The sequence below is a fragment of the Pteropus vampyrus genome, unplaced genomic scaffold, assembly GCF_000151845.1.
Source record: "Pteropus vampyrus isolate Shadow unplaced genomic scaffold, Pvam_2.0 Scaffold343, whole genome shotgun sequence".
Lineage (NCBI taxonomy): Eukaryota > Metazoa > Chordata > Mammalia > Chiroptera > Pteropodidae > Pteropus > Pteropus vampyrus.
The window spans coordinates 11,133-26,875 of NW_011889124.1; the positions used below are offsets into that span (position 1 = coordinate 11,133).

At 55.7% G+C, this 15,743-nt stretch overlaps 1 protein-coding gene across 1 annotated transcript in view; it reads right to left on the reverse strand.

Annotated features, from left to right (window-relative positions):
* Nucleotides 1-4,875: 4,875 nt before the first annotated feature.
* The window catches only part of CHST12 (carbohydrate sulfotransferase 12), a 13,352-nt gene continuing 2,484 nt past the window's right edge, over nucleotides 4,876-15,743 (reverse strand). Inside the window, exon 2 of the mRNA XM_011378515.2 lies at nucleotides 4,876-6,587. Within this exon, the coding sequence (XP_011376817.1) occupies nucleotides 5,280-6,509 (1,230 nt within the window). The 5' untranslated portion in view covers nucleotides 6,510-6,587 and the 3' untranslated portion in view covers nucleotides 4,876-5,279. The remainder of the gene's footprint in view (nucleotides 6,588-15,743) is intronic.

Genomic DNA, 15,743 nt, shown 5'->3' on the forward strand with positions numbered 1-15,743 from the left:
CCCCACTGCTCAGTGGGAGAGGGCTACCAGCCCTGCCTCCACTCCTGGGGCGGGGGATGTGTGGAGGCCGCCGCCAGGGCCGCAGGGCATGCTCGGTGTCTGGTCCCAATCAAAATGCCCCTGGGGTGGCCCCTCCCAAGACAGAGCCAAGACTCTGGAGCTCTGAGCAGGGCCTCCGAAGTGACACTGGGCAAAACATCTGAGCTTGTTTCACCACCTATAAAGCTGGAATAGCTATAAATATCGCTTCTCAAGACTATGCTGTCTATCTGGTGGCCACTGGCCACATGGGGCTATTCGAGCATTTGCACTTGGGACGAGTTAACTGTGAAATGCACAGTGGATTTCAAAGACTGAGTAACAAAACCCCCAAAAAGACAGAACATAAACTATCTTACAAATAATTTTTATATGATTTACAAGTAGAAATGACAGTATTTTGTATCTATGGGGTCTAATATGTTATTAAAACTTATTTCATCTCCTGCTTTTTACCTTTTTAAGGCAGTTACCAGAAAATTTGAAATTACTATGTGGCTCAAAGGGTAGTGGGGAAGATTCAGCCAGGCGGCCCCTGGCGGTCCGTGAACCTGGATAAGCCTGGGCCATCCCTGTGGCCACCAGCACAGAGCGACCGCTAAAAGGAAGTCCTTGAATCTTGTGTTTCATCTGGAAAACTCACAGTAATTTTGTATTCTATTGCACAATCAATCTGCGGTTCTTCTCATGAAAAAAAAAAATTTAACAAAACTTGGACCTAAGTCACCACTTGAGGGGGCTGTGCCTCCTTCTAGCCAGTGGGCAGCGTGCCCCCCACACCCCGGCCCCGTGGCAGGGGCTGCGCCACATGCCCCGCAGGATGGGAAGGGGCCCCAAAATTGACTGACACATTTCAGACAAGACTTTGTTGGACCCCCCAAGACAGGCACTGCTACCCGGGTGAGGCTGTCCCCTGTGTGGCCGCTTACGGCCCAGCCACTCCCTCGGCTGGATGTTTGTCTTAAGTGCTGGAGTTTCCCTCTCTCCTCCCCTCTGCTCTGGGCCTCTCTGCCAACAACTCACTCGCCCACATCACTCTGCCCCCAGGCCAGGCGGCTGCCTGTCAGCCATGTGCCCTTTCTGCTCACTCCCCGCTGTCCGTCATCACCAGTCTGAGGGCCAAGGCCTCCCGAGGCCTTGCCTGTCATCTTCCTCCCAGCCTCTCTTTAACCCGAGGTTGCATTTTTCCTAAGGCTGCACCTGACACCAAAGTCCCAGGGGCCTGTGTAGACACAGACACACGGGAAGGCCTGCGTCAGACGCCCGGATGGCGGGCAGCGCTTTTACGTCACACTACAAAATGTCTGGGGAGGTGGAGCTTCAGGGACTCTTGAGTAGTGCTGAGACCTGAGCAGTCCATACGGCCTTTCTGGGCCTCGATTTCCCTATCTGGAAAACGGGGCCGATAATCCATGTGACCGTGGGCTCTTGCTTGTCCCAGGACTTCAAGAGAACTTTCTACGAAGCCTCCAAGTTGCCATCGATATGCTTTTTTCCAAATGAGTCCCCCTTCCTCAAAAAGTCTAGTCTCGAGTCAGCTTTCTCCCTGGTGTATCATGCTGCGGACAGGGACTGGGCTGAGGTCAGGATGGAAGGTGGACGCAGGCCTCTCACAAAGAGACAAGGACCCGTTAGCAGAAGGACCCTTGGGCGACGGCTGCAAGAAAAACGACACTCAGAATGAATTTCCGAAGGCACAAACACTTTTACCGAAGTCAGACGTGAGTTGGGGATGCTTCCACCGCCTGCCTGAGGGCTGGGCAGACCCCCAAAGCAGGGCCGGCCTGCTCGCCCCAGTCCACCCAGCCCCTGGGCTGCAGCCTCCTTGTTCTGCTCCTGCTCCGGCCCCTTTCCAAAGCTCTGCAGGAGCTCCGTGCTCTGGGAAACATTTCTGGAACATTTTAGAACCAAAACATTTTTCAACAAAACCATTTAGAAGCCCAGACCACTTTCAAAGCCAGCCCACTTTGAAACCCGACACTTTAAAATCCGCTTTGCGAATCTGTGCCCCAAAATATTCTAGAAACCTAATGGAAGCAAGATACTCTGGAAGCAAACCAACCAGAAAAGGCAACACGGTTCTATCGGATTGTTTTTAAGCCCTGGTTGTTGTACACTGCTTTAAAATTAAAGTGGCTTCGTGGAAGTCGCAGTTCTTCCAGAAGGTCCTGGGAAGAGCTGGGCTCACAGGAGTGCACGCTCGCTCACGGGACGCCCTTCAGCCTGGAAACGGAGCATCCGGGTCTGGGGGCGTCCAGCTCTCCACTCACGGTCCCTCTTCGACTCCCCGACACTGCTGCGTTCCAGCGACTGAGGCCGAGTCCGGCTCCCAGGCCCGTGGCTTGTCACCGCCCTGTCCGTCCTTGCTGGTGTCAGCGGCCCTTCCAGCCTGGTGCAGCGAAGGGGCACGAGGTGACCGTGGGCGGTGGGTTGGACGACGCAGAGGTGAGCGCTCCGAACCCTGCCTCCCGCACCGGCTCCGCCATCTCCAGGCCTCCACCCTTTCCCGACCCACTCCTCCGACAGGCACGGTGAGCACACTGTGCGCCAGGCCTGGGTCTGCCCGGGGACCTCGCCAGTTCTGCCGCCTCCGGCCCAGCCCCTGATACAGAGGCAGATGGAGAGCGAGGAGCAGTGAGGGACACTGGGGACGAGAGGGGGCCACACGGAAGCCCTGGGCCTGCGAGCGCAGCCCTGTGCGGTCGAGGGTGTCGCCTCACTGCGTTTTGAAAGCAACTGCTCCCCTCCCGTTTCCTGTCCTGGCTGGGCTCGACAGTTTTCACCCAGGGCCTGTTCCCTCTCAAAGCAGAGTGACCTCCCCGTTTTACCACCAGACTGATGAGGGGTTCAGAGAAAGGAGAGACAGTGCCTAACCTGTCTTCGTGCAAGGGTTTCCTAGCAGCGCTGTTCACAACAGCCAAAATGTGGTGGCGACCCGACCGTCCACTGATGGACGAGGGTAGGGACACACGGCGGAACATGACTCAGCCCTAGGAGGGAAGGGAGCTCTGACATGCGACAGCACCAACGGACCTTTGCGATGCTACGCTGAGCGAATCAACAGAGTCACAAAAAGACAAAGGCTGCAGGCCCCAACTACGTGAGGTCCCCGTAGGTCAAAGTCATAGGGACAGAAAGCAGGGGGCGGGGGCCAGGGACTGGGGAGCGTGGGCGCTGGCCGAGCACGAGCCTCGCACTTTGACGCTCTTGAGACATTATAAGCAGAACACTGCCCCGGAAACTGGACAGGGCGCCATGTCTCTGCTGGCCAATCGGACGGCCCAGAAGGTGCTGAGCGGGAAGAGAGAGCGAGCCTTTGCTCACGCAAGGGTGTCAAAGCGCATCCAGAGTCCTGGCGTGTCACCGCCTGTGGGTGGCAACTCCAAACGACTGCGCAGAGGAAAGCACAGAGCTCTGCCGGCCGCCCAGACCCACGCACGGGGGCCGAGGCACAGCGCTGCCACAGCTCCAGGGCCTGCGGCAGAGCGAGCGGACGTGTGGCGCTGTCACCCTGCGAAAGAAGGGGACGACGTGCAGACGAGGCCCCGACCGAGACCGATCTGCGGAGCCCTGCCCTCTGAACACCACTGCGAACCATCTGGGCCGGCACCGTATCACCCTCTCGCTGTCCCAACGCAGATCTGAGCCTCGCATGAGTGTGGCCAGCCCCACATGCCAGGAAGCGTAGATGCCCAGGATGACCCCCCACCCGCCCCATCTCACCAAAGACCTGAGCTTCTGGGATCCGCCTCCCCAGACACACAACAGACACGCTGGGATCTCACACTTTAGGCCAGAGTTCCCCCAAGGCAGAGCCAGCTCGTCCGCGAGGTGGCCTAAGCCCGGAGCACGAGGTGCCACTGACAACGGAGGGGACAGGCGTGCCGGCACAGGTCCAGAGTGACGATGGCTCTTCAGACAACTGTCTGAAAGGGGAATCTGCACGTCTGCTGCGCCTGCTTCATGACAAGAAGGGACTTCAAAAGGAGGCACGGCCCGAGTCTGGCTCGTGAACTGCTCGCCGTACACCCAGAGGCCACGGGCTCAAGCAAGCCGGCAGGAGCAAGGACACCACACAGCAGGGGCACCCGAGGGGACGGCTCCTGGGTCCACCGCCAGCTCCTCGGGAACTGGGCCTCAAGGGTCCGGTGCTATAGGTGGTCACACGTGAGGCCCAGACGCCACGAAATGACCACACTTTTCTCACCAGCGACATGCTCGCAGCAACCACTGCAGGAGAACTTGAACGAGACGTTTAGAAAGAGCCTTCCCGGACTAGCAGATAGGCCAAGACCACCACGTGTGACAGCCCCGGGGCCAGTGACATCCTCAGCGGTGAACGTCACCAGAGCTGAACCCAACCAGCCAGGCCCGCGATGAAATTCACGTGAGGCTCGCCTTGCTGACGGCGGGGGATGGGCTGCAGGCACCGACTCCTGCCCGCACCATTCCGTCACTGCGAACCCTGTGTCCGTGACTTAGAAACGAAAAGGAACCACTGGAGCTGACACCCTGCCTCTGCGACTGGCCTCGAGGCACGGCTTACCTTCGACTTGAGCTCAGACACGAAATGCCCATCTAACCACCATCTCCCTTGCCCGACGCACCCACTCCCCAGTAGAAGACACTTGCTTTGGAAGGATGTGTCTGTCGCGCTTTTACAAATACAGGTAAGGCCTGATTCCAAACTGAGGGGCCTCATTTTGCTGAAGACAACCAGGAAACGTCCCTTTCCTTAGCTGGGTTTCCAAGTCAAAACGCCAGCCATGACATCGCTCAGAGCCCCTCACTTTGTGCGTGTCTCACTCTGCAGGAATAACCACAGGAGCAGGCGGGGCGAGCAGATGTAACATTTATTCCATCATTTCCTCCTCCCCTTCTCATGTTAAATATCTGAAATATATTAATCTTAAAAAACAATATTAACACAGTACTCAGTGAATATAGGCAGTGGAGTAAACAGTAGGTCGAGATTGCAAAATCGTAGATCATTTAAAAAACTGGAGTGCGGGATTCTGCCGCGTGTTCAACTGGGAGGGAAACGAAGCCATAAAAAAATAATATGTGGTGACCCATCGCTCCGTCCTCGGGAAGACGGGGCACAGCAGACCCTTCCTTTAGTTCTGACGTAACTGCACAAGCACGTTTTCGTGTTTGTTTGTTTTGTTGTGTGTGTGTGTGTGTGTGTGTGTGTGTGTGTGTGTTGTGTTTTTGGCGACTGGCATTTCCCCCAAACGCCTTCAGTCTCTGAGTAGGTTTTCGGGCTTGGGGTAGCCAAAGAGAACGAAGTCTGCTTCGTAGAGTTTGTACAGCTGCTGCCTCCAGGCCAGGGGGATCTGGGCGAACCAGTCCTCCTCCCAGCTGCTGGCAGTTCTGTTCCGGTAGCTGGGCGGGAAGTGGAGCCGCTTGTCCACCTTGAGGAGCCTCAGCAGCTGGGCGGCGTCCTGGTCCAGTGTCTCCAGCTTCCCCACAAAGTCGTACTCTATCTGGCAGGGGTGGCACAGGCGGTGCACTTGCCTCCAGTGCTCGTTGAAGGGCGCCAGCTTCTCGGTGTGCGGGTCCAGCAGGTACTGGATGAAGTTGGCGAAGGACACCTTGAGGCCGGCGCTGAAGGCCTCGCTGACCGAGGCGGGCAGGCTGGTGTGGTTGGAGTACATCCTGAGCATGGGCACGGCGAAGCGCCGGTAGAACTCCTCGTTCTCCAGCTGGAACTTGCTGCGGAAGGCGGAGATGAGGCGCACGAAGGGGTCGCGCACGAACAGGAACTTGGTGTACTTGCGCAGCTTGGCCTTCATGAGGTGGCGCGAGAACTTGCCGTAGCGGCGCCAGAACTTGTTGAAAGTCAGGTGCGTGCTGGAGTTGTGCACGTACTCGCGCGGGATGTCCAGCGGGTCGCGGTACGGGGCGCCCTGGTCCAGGAGGCTCTCGCTCAGGACGATCATGACGCGCTTCCAGTTGGTGCAGGCCACCTTGGGCACGTAGCAGTAGATGACGCCGTGCCGGTCGTCCACGATGAGGTGGTTCAGCTCGTAGTTGGGGATGTCGTCGAAGGAGCGCTCCTTGGTGGGGAACACGAAGCTGGCGTTGGCGCAGAAGTCCCGCAGGACGCTCCTGCGCGCCGCCTGCCGCGCGTCGGGGTCCGGGCCGGGCGGGGCGTCGCGGGGGGACCAGTCGTAGCCCCTCACGCTCTCCTCCACGTTGCCAGGCGCGGGCTGCTCCGCCGTCTCCCCGGGGCCCGCACCCCGCTTGCCGCCGGCGCCCAGCAGCTTCTCCAGAAACTCCTCCACGTCCGAGGCCGCAGCGAGCCCGGGCCCGGGGCTGGCGCGGGGCTGCAGCGGGTGCGGCCGCGACAAGGCCGTGTGCAGGTGGAAGTGGGCGGTGCCCACGCTGTCCCAGTAGGCGATGATCAGGAGGACCGTGAAGACGGAGCCCAGGACCAGCCACAGGCGGAAGAGCCGGCTCTTGGTCATTCTGCCCGGGACCCGCGGGCCTGTCCTGGACCCTTTCACTTCAGCTTCATGGAGAGACGGCCGTGCGCAGCCAGGAACCTGGAAAGGTGACGAGAAGCGACGTTAAAGGTCCGGGCCTGGCGGAGGCTTTCCTTTGCCCTCAGATCAGACCCTCCTGCCCTCCGTGCGGCCTGCGGTCTCCCTCCCGCTCTGTCCTCCACCGCTGGACCTGGTGAGGCTGCCAGACCAGGGCCTTCAGCTGCTCCGTGTAATGTGGCGGAGGCTGCTTACAGGGCACAAGAGGACCAGTGGGACTGGCAAGGGGCCTGGAGACCCTTTGTCGTGGCAGTGGAAGGGGTGGGGGGCCTCACAGACCAGTCGCTGAGTGGGATGCAGACCTCGGTAACGAGGAGGGCCCGAGAGAGGACAGGGGACCGTGAGACAAAAGCCCTGCAGCTCGAAGGCTGACGCTCAGTACGAGCTGCAGTTTAGGAACATGCTCCGGATGCCCCAGCCCCTGCAGAGAAACCCTTCTGCTGTGCACTTAATCCAAACAAACACGCGTGAGCCAGGCCCTCGGGAGTGGCCAACACGTGCCGTGCACTGTCCCTGGCCCTCTGTGCAGGAAGGATGCCGCGCGCTTGGCCTGAAGCTGAGGTCACTGGGGTGGCAGTGAAGGCCCACAGACCAGGCTGCCGAAAATGGGCCCACGTGAGCGCCTTCCAGGTTCTAGGCCCGCCGTCAGTGATCCCTGAGGTGGCAGATCCACGACCGAAGGTGGGGAGAGGCAGCCTGATCTTCAAAAGCAGCAGGGGAGGGAACACGAAGGAGGAAAGGTTCAGGGGCTGGCTGCGAACCACCGATCCTCCCTGGCGGGGCGGCCCCGCAGGCCTGGCCAGCCAAGGGGCCGGGTGGGAATCCTGCACATGGAGACGCAGGCAGACAGCAGGTTTGTAACTGACCCACAGCTTCCAATAAAGGCTGTTGTCAACCACTCAATGTCAACACCCAAGAAGCCAGAGCCCTGCATCCTTGGCCCAGTCATGGTGCACAGGTGTCTGAGCACCAGTTCTGCCCCGGGGACTTCTAAGTGACAGGGACACAACAGGGAAGAAGACACAGTGTTTGATCGCTCGCTGGGCCAGAGAATAACTAAGTTGTGGGTGAGCCTGGGCGGGGCGCTGGCGCAGCCAGATGAGCGGCTGCTGCTGCCACACCCGCCCCGACAACTGGAAACTACAGGCGCGACACAGTCGGCCAGCACAGGAAGACGCTGGGGCTCTGGGACTTGAGGGGCGGCAGGAGTGAGTTTGCTGAGCTCCTCACTGTCTCCCACACATCCCAGCCAACAGCACGGGAAAAAGAGCCTGCCCCCAGCAAGAGCCCAGCCAAAGGCTGGGAAGCAGTGGCTGTGTCCTCTGCCCTGTGTCCTTGGGACGTCCTGATAGGGATGCCTTTGCTGACCCGGGCCTTGGACCGTGCCCCATAGCCTGACAATGTGATTTACGGCGGAGGCTTCGGGTCACACGTGTGGAGGCTGGAGACTGCAGTTAGCCATGTGGGGAGTCAACGCAGCTGCCTGACGAAGCCCCAGTAAAGACACTGGACACTGAGGCTCAGAGGACTTCCTGGCTGGCAACACTCTGTGCGTGCTGTCACACGTGAATGCCGGGAGAAGCCAGCACTGGCCACACCTTCTCTGGGAGAGGACAGTTAGAAGCTCCATGTGGGGAACCTTCCTAGACTCTGCCCCCTGCACCTCTGTCCTTGGCTAACTGTCACCTGAATCCTTTGTTGTAATAAGCCATAATTGTATGACAGCTCAGTGAGCTCTGTGAATCCTTCTAGCAAATGGGGACCCCCAAGACTTTTTATTGGTGTCAGAAGGGGGGTCTTGGGAACTGCTCGTAAGGTCGGAGTGGTCTAACAACAGAAATATCTTTTGGGCAAGTTCTAGTGTACTAAAGCCTAACAGCAGAGAAAAAGCACCCCGCCCCGTTTCAGCAGGCTACACGGGGAGCTGGTTCTCTACCCCCACCTGGCAGACACCCCACCGCACTGGCAGGCATCTGTGGAACTGAGCCGGGAGCTGGCCTCCCTTACCGCCTGTGGAAGCAGGCAGTGGGGTGCGTGCTCTGATCCCCTGCCCGGGTGAGCCCAGTGCGGTCCACGGGGAGTTGAGCCTCCACCCCACGCCCACCCAGCCCCACTGGGATGGCCCGAGGAGGTAGGAGGTGGGGTTAGTTGACACTCGCTTCCTGCCCACCCACTCCCCAGGATGAAAAAATTAGCCATGCGAACATTAATCAGAAGAGGTCACCTGGGGTCAACATGCTCATAGTCCCTGCCAGATCTACCAGCCAGGGTGTGACTCAGCTAAGTACTGTCTTCCGCTGGGCCCTCTGTCCCACAGGATCCAATACCCCGAGCCACCAGCACACTACCTGGTACACCCCGCCAGCACGAGACTGGGGTCTGGACTCAGAGACATGAACAGCGGGTTAGAAGGAGGGGTTGAAAATAAGAGCTTGACATTCAAACTGGGATCAGCGTTAAGCGGTCCACCTAGGTCAAACGGAATCAGCTACACAGGACGGAGAGAGACCTCCGAGTCGGATACGAGCAACTTAAAGGGATGCAGTGGACAAAGGAAATGAATGCGGGGCAAAGCTGCGGGGACGCCCAGGGAAGGCGGTCACTCGGCACTGCCAGTGCCTCCTGGAGTCGGGCACAGCCGTGTCCTAGTCACGCATCATCTATTTATTCTGCGTTCTAAAGGCAACGACCGCATCACAAAACTCACGGAAACAAACTCCTGCGGCCTGAGGTGAGACTTCCTGCCTGTGTCTCTCACAGCTGCTGCTGGCAGCTTGGCTGGGCCCCTCGGAGTGTGTTGTGGGTGTGAGCGGAACAAGGACAAGGACACAACAGCTTTTAATACCCTTTTAATGGTTAGAATCACACGATTTCACAGCCTGCTTTAAAAACCAGATCGTAAGTGGCCATGCCGGTAACATTTTCAAGACCATTCCTTCCCAACGGTGTTTAACAGCGAAGAGTTTCTTGAGATGAAGGCGGAACCATATCCAAAAATAAAAGGGGGTAACTGGGAAGTCAAACAACTTGAGAGGCTGGTTTCCTTTTTTTTTTGGTTTCCAATTTTAAGATCAAGGCTAAAGAGCAGCATGAAGATGGAGGCGTCACAGTCACATCCGAGGACACGGGCATGAGAACTGACCACGGCCATGCCGTCACCCACGTTTCTAAAACGCGAGGAACCAGACAGGCCACGACCTAAATACCTTTGCTTATTTTTTAGCCAAGAAGTAGTAACTGCACATTAACAAATGCCAGTGCCTACGACCTTTTATAAAGACTCTGACGCACTTTACCAATACTTTGGTAAGACTTGCTTTAATTGTAAGGAACAGACATGGTCAAATATTTCAGAATAGCGACATGTAATTGATGAGACCTTTTTAATAGCAGCTGCCATTTAACAAGCCCTTAGTATGCGCAGGCAGTGAGGTGAGCATTTTTTATTACTTCACGGCCTCGCACACAACCTCCTACAACGCGACCCTCCCGTGGACGAGGAAACGGAGGCTCAGCGACGGCAGGCCGAGCTCCGAATTCAGGTCCGACCCCAAAGTCGAGCCGCTCGCACACGCCCTCGGCCGCCAGCGCGCTCTCGCCGAGCAGCTTCACGGAGGCACAGCCGACACGGCTGCGCAGAGGTCGGACGCGCGATCTGGTGAATGAGGACGTACGTGTGCACCGGGACACCATCGCCACAGTCGCGCAGGGAACACCTCCGTCACCTTCAAAACTCACCCACCGGTCCTGTCCCCTCCAGCAACTGCCGATCTGCTTTCTGCCATTATAAATCAGCGCAACTTTCTACTCAAAGTTCGACCCGGTCAACAGAGGGGCCTGGAAAGATGACGCCTCCTCGGAAGTTCAGACAATGACCTCCGTATCTGTCACCAAGGAACAAGGGTTTCCTGGCTTTTCTGACACGAGGGCATAGCGGCACTGGTCCCTGAGGCAAGGACACCTGACAGAGCACCCGCTCCAGCAGACAGGGCCCTGCTCAAAGGGAGGTCGGCGGGGAACCAGGCCTCACATCCTGTACCTGCCGGGGGCGCAACGGGCTCTCTGGACACTTCCTGACCATCTCGAGTGTGGTCCTCAAGTTCAAAGGAAGCGTGTGATCTTTAACAAGAGGGCGTTTAATTCAGTTAAAGCCACTATTTTTCCTTATTTGGCGTATTAGCACTGAACATTAGACTCTTTTAGTCTTTAATACATTTAATGCCTCAAGTTCTGTTCTTAATCAGTGGCCTTGGCCAAGGGCTCCAGGTGGGGAATCAGGAGCCCACGTTGGGGGTCTTCCGGTCACCCCCTCGCCCGGGCCCACAGCAGGTCACACAGGTCACCCAGGGCTCTTCCCTCATCGGCACAGGGTCTGCAGCTTTTCATAAACAGCGAGTCAATTAACTGACTCGTAACGAGACTCCTGACTTACATCACACAGACCAGAGCACTCGGTGTGAACGGTGCGGTCTCTTGCTGTGAGCAGCCGCAGGCGTGACAGGTTACAACAACTCGGTCACTTGCTGAGCACAGGCCCACACAGGCGGAAGAGAGCCCAGCTCCAAGACAGTGCCAGTAAACGCCCCTGGACGGTGGGCGTTTGGGAGATTCTGACTGACTGCTTTATATACAGTCTCTGTATTTAAATTTGTTTTGTTTATGTTGAGCATTTATTCTTTCTCTCAGAAAAATGTTTCCTTTTAAAGAAGATGCACGACAAGATTAAGACGCTGACAACTTGGATTTCAGGCAAATGAAAAACTTTTGTGCATGAAAAGACACAGTCAAACAGAGCCAGAAGACTCCCATAGAATGGGACAGAAGGTCTATAAACCATCTATCTAAGAAGGGATTGACATCCAGAATATATGGAGAACTCATAAAACTCAACAACAAAAAAAATCAAACGACCTGACTGAAGAACGGGCAAAGGGCTCAAACAGACATCTCTCCAGAGAAGACACGCGGGTGGCTGGGGAGCGCCGGACAAGGTGCTCGACATCACTCCTCACCAGGGAAATGCAAATCAAAGCCACAAGGAGATGGCCCCTCACACCGTATGACGGTTCCTGTAAAACACACATGCACACGCAAAACAAAAAAACCGCGAGTACCAGGGCAGACGCGGAGAGTCCAGAGCCCTTCTGTGCTGTCCAGGGGGCTGTGACACGGTGTGGCCGCCGCGGAGACAGTGGAGGGCCCACGAGCAGTTAGTGACCCTGCAGCCCCACCCCTGGGTCTGCGCCCCAAAGAACTGGAAGCAGGGTCTCCAAGCCATAGCCACACCCCCATGTTCACAGCAGCTCTGTTCAAACAGCTAAAAGACGGAAGCCACCCAAGCGTCCCCTGAAGAACAAAGACAAGATGGGGCGGATGCATACAATGAAATGCCACTCAGCCTTCAAAAGGAAGGACATTCTGACACCTGTTACAACACAGACGGACCTGGAGGACAGTGTGCTGCCTGAGACAAGCCAGTCACAAAAGGCCACGCAATGTGATTCCGCCCATAGAAGACCGAGAGCAAGATTCAGAGACAGAGGCAGGGAGGGGGCCTGGGGCTGGGGAGGGGTGGGGGTTAGTGTTTAATGGGGACAGAGTCTCAGTTTTGGAAGATGGAAAGTTCTATAGATGGACAGTGGTGACGGTCACACAGCCATGTGAATATGCCTAATGCCACTGAACTAGACACTTAAAAATGATTAAGATGGTACATTTTATGTTATCTGTTTTTTACCCTAAAAATCTTTGAGGAAAAATGAGGTCTTGCCCTCAGGACGGCCCAAACCCTGCGCGTCTATCCGGCACTGGGGCTGCCCCAGAACCCTTGCCCCGCCCTGGATCCTGACGCGGGGCCAGATTTGCTTCGGTGCCGCCCTTCCTGGCCTTTCCAAACCCAGGCGACCAGCGTCTAACACAGCGGAGGCAGCGCTCACCGATGAAGCCAAGGCCACGGTCCATTTTTAACATCAAGGAGAAGGGCGGCCTGTGTGTTGTCATCTCTAACCTCAGACACACCACATAAACAGCAGTTGTGGACACAAGGCGGCGAGTGTGTCCGATGGCCGGGGAGAGCGGTCCTCGGGAAGGAAAGGGCCGCGGCCACTTTAAAGTTCAGATACAACACCGAAGACACTACCCACGAATGGAAAGACTGGCCGCACCAAGATGCGTACGAGAATGTCCACTGCAGCTTTAGGCAAAGCAGCTACAAACTGAAAACCACCCAGAGGTCCGTCCGCAAGCGAGTGAGTCAGCCGACGGGCGCGCTCAGCCAGCGGGAGCGCGCTCAGCGCTAAGAACAGCGAGCCCGGCACGCATCGGCACGCGCACGGGTGACTCTCACCGGGACCGCACTGAACAGAAGAACCCAGACGCAAACGAGGACACGCCGCACGGCTCCACTAGAGGACTCGTTTAAAAAGGGCAGAAATAATGACAGAGACCACAGGCTGCAGCGGGCAGGAGGGAACTCTGGGCGATGAAAACTCTGTTATGCCGATTACGGTGGTCGTTACGCAGCTGCGTACACCTGTCTGTATTCTCTGAAATGTGTGCATTTTACCGTGTGTAAAATAAACCCCAATACATTTGATTTCGAGGGGGGAAACGTCAGTCTCATTAATGTCTAGGTGAAACTTTCCCCTTCAACATGAAGGCCATGAACGAGCCCTCACCAGTTTCCACAAAACAGAACAGAACACCAGCACCCACGTCCTCCACAGGCATTTAGAGGTCGCGAGGGAGCGAGCAGGAATTCTGAGGCCGGGCCCAGTCTCTGCTGAGCGCCTGGAACATCACCTGAAGTCTGAGTTTCAACTCTTGTTCTTCACAAACCCAGAACGACGGAGGCCTCTCTGCTAACCAGAGCCACTGAAAGCATGAAGATGAGAGACTATCAGCTAATGCTCTAGAATGGTAAAGCGCTTTCTCTAGACTAGACCACGGGCCTTCATGGCCCTTCCGTGTTCATCGGGAGGCACCTGCCCTACCACAGCTGCAGCCTGGAGGCTGAGAACAGTGCCTGGCACGGGGCAGGCACTCAACAAGGAGTGGTTATGCTAACAAAAAACAGAGAAATACAATTGGCCCTGATTTCGTAACTTATGAAACCGGGTGACAGGTAAAACAGGGATCATAGTATTGTTCTCTCTACTTTTGGAAGTGCTTAAAAACGCTTTACGACAAGTTTTTTAAAAAAGCTAAAGGTTCCAGATCTCTGATATGTGACCACAGCCAGGAGACAGGAAACAGAGAACAATGACAATAAGGAAGAGGAAATAAGAACAAGTAAACTCTCTGATAAGAAGAGCTGGTGAGCGATCTGAGGAGCGCAGAGGCGAGGGCTCCTCTTTCATTAGACTCAGAAGCTCCCTGCGCCTCTGTCTTGATTTTTATCAAAGTTATGCACACATGTCCCCAATCCTCGGGCTGAGGTCCTGGCATGTTAGAAACCAGGCTGCACAGCAGGCGAGCGGCGGGAGCCAGCGAGGCTTCGTCTGCATCTGCAGCCGCGCCCAGCGCCGGCATCACCGCCTCGGCTCTGCCTCAGATCCTCAGGCGCTAGATTCTCATAGGAGCGCCGGGCCCTGGTGTGAAACCTGCTGGGGACCGCTGTGTTACAGGATCAAACCAGTCTCAAGAGTTCATTACAAAACACAGCAGCCCCTCTCCCATCATCCACCTCCACCCTTCTCCCTCATTCTTTCCAGCTGAATCTTCTGGCGCTCCCTCCCACCGCTAAGTAACAGTGCCAGGGCGGCTGCCAGACTGTCCGGTCTGGGCACGGGCTATTGACTTCCCACTCTGGCAGGTGGGCAAGCGGTCCAGTCTCTTTTCTCCCGTGGACAGCCGTGCCCTTCTCATCCCCACATCTTCTCCCGGCAGGCAGAGCAGCATTTCAATTAGAGCAATATTCAGTGTCTACACAAATCATCAGCACTGTACGAAGGCTACGCACAGCTGAGCCTTGCAGTACACCCTAATTATTTTTCTTTTTCTGCACAAGTTTATTTTCCCTGGAACTAGTAAGTCTTGGTTCTTCATTTACTTTGTTTTTTATGTGCTTATCATCAATCCAGCCCCAACTCTGCCAGCTCCCTAAACCCCCTCCCCAGATGCCCCAGTGCGTCAAGTGCCCTGTCCATTTCATCTCCCTCCGGCCAAATCTCCTAAAGAAGCCTCTGGCCCTCTCCGGTTGTGCATGTGGTGTCCACGCCTGGTGCCCAGCTGGCATCCAGCCTCTGCATCTCATCCAGTGACACTCTTCACCTTTCTCTGGAAGAAGATACTGTCTCCTCCAGCTTTCCAGATTCGCCATCTCATTTGGGGAGAGCACGTCTGCCAGTCCCTTCCTTAAAAGACATGAGGGAAATTTCTGAAGCATATTTGAAGATATCTTTATTCTACCCTCCATTTCCTGAGTACAGAGCTCAAGATCGAAAATATTTTCCTTCATAATCTTGAACGCCATGCTTTCTTGTCTTCCACCTTCCAATGTTGCTGCGGACAGGTCCCCAGGCCATTATGCTTCATGCTACGATGACCTGTTGGTGGCCCATTTTTATTCTTTCTCTAGAAGCTAGCAGTCTTCGCTGTTCCAGACTTCTGCAATCTAACAACAACGTGCTTTGGAGTGGGTGTGCACATCTCTCTCCATTATCCAAATTCTGGAACCGACAGCTGCAGAGGCACGTCCAAATAAACGCCTTGCTTCCCAAACTCATACTCGTCACTGTCGGAAACTTGGCAATCCCTCACTACCCAAACGTGCTCCCCACACCCTAAATATCCCAACTGAGGAGACTAGGAGAGTGAAGGGTACCTGCATTTCACTCACGGTGCGGGCCACTCAGCGCCCCTTCCGAGGCAGAGAGTTCTGGTTTTAGGAAATCATCTTTGATTTCATCTCATTTTTCTTTCTCACTGAAACTCTTGTTTTTTTCTTTTTTCTCTCATTTCCATCTCTCTGCTTTTCCATAAATCTTCGTCATCTTCCTAACTTCCTCACCCTTATCTTTCACCCAAGTTTTTTTTATTTCGGCCATTGTTTTTTTATATGAGTTTTTGTTCTTTTCTAGAATGCTTTTTTTTTAAGAGCATTTTGTTCTGTGTCACACATGCGCTCTTTTCTCTTATACATGAGTGTACATGACTGAC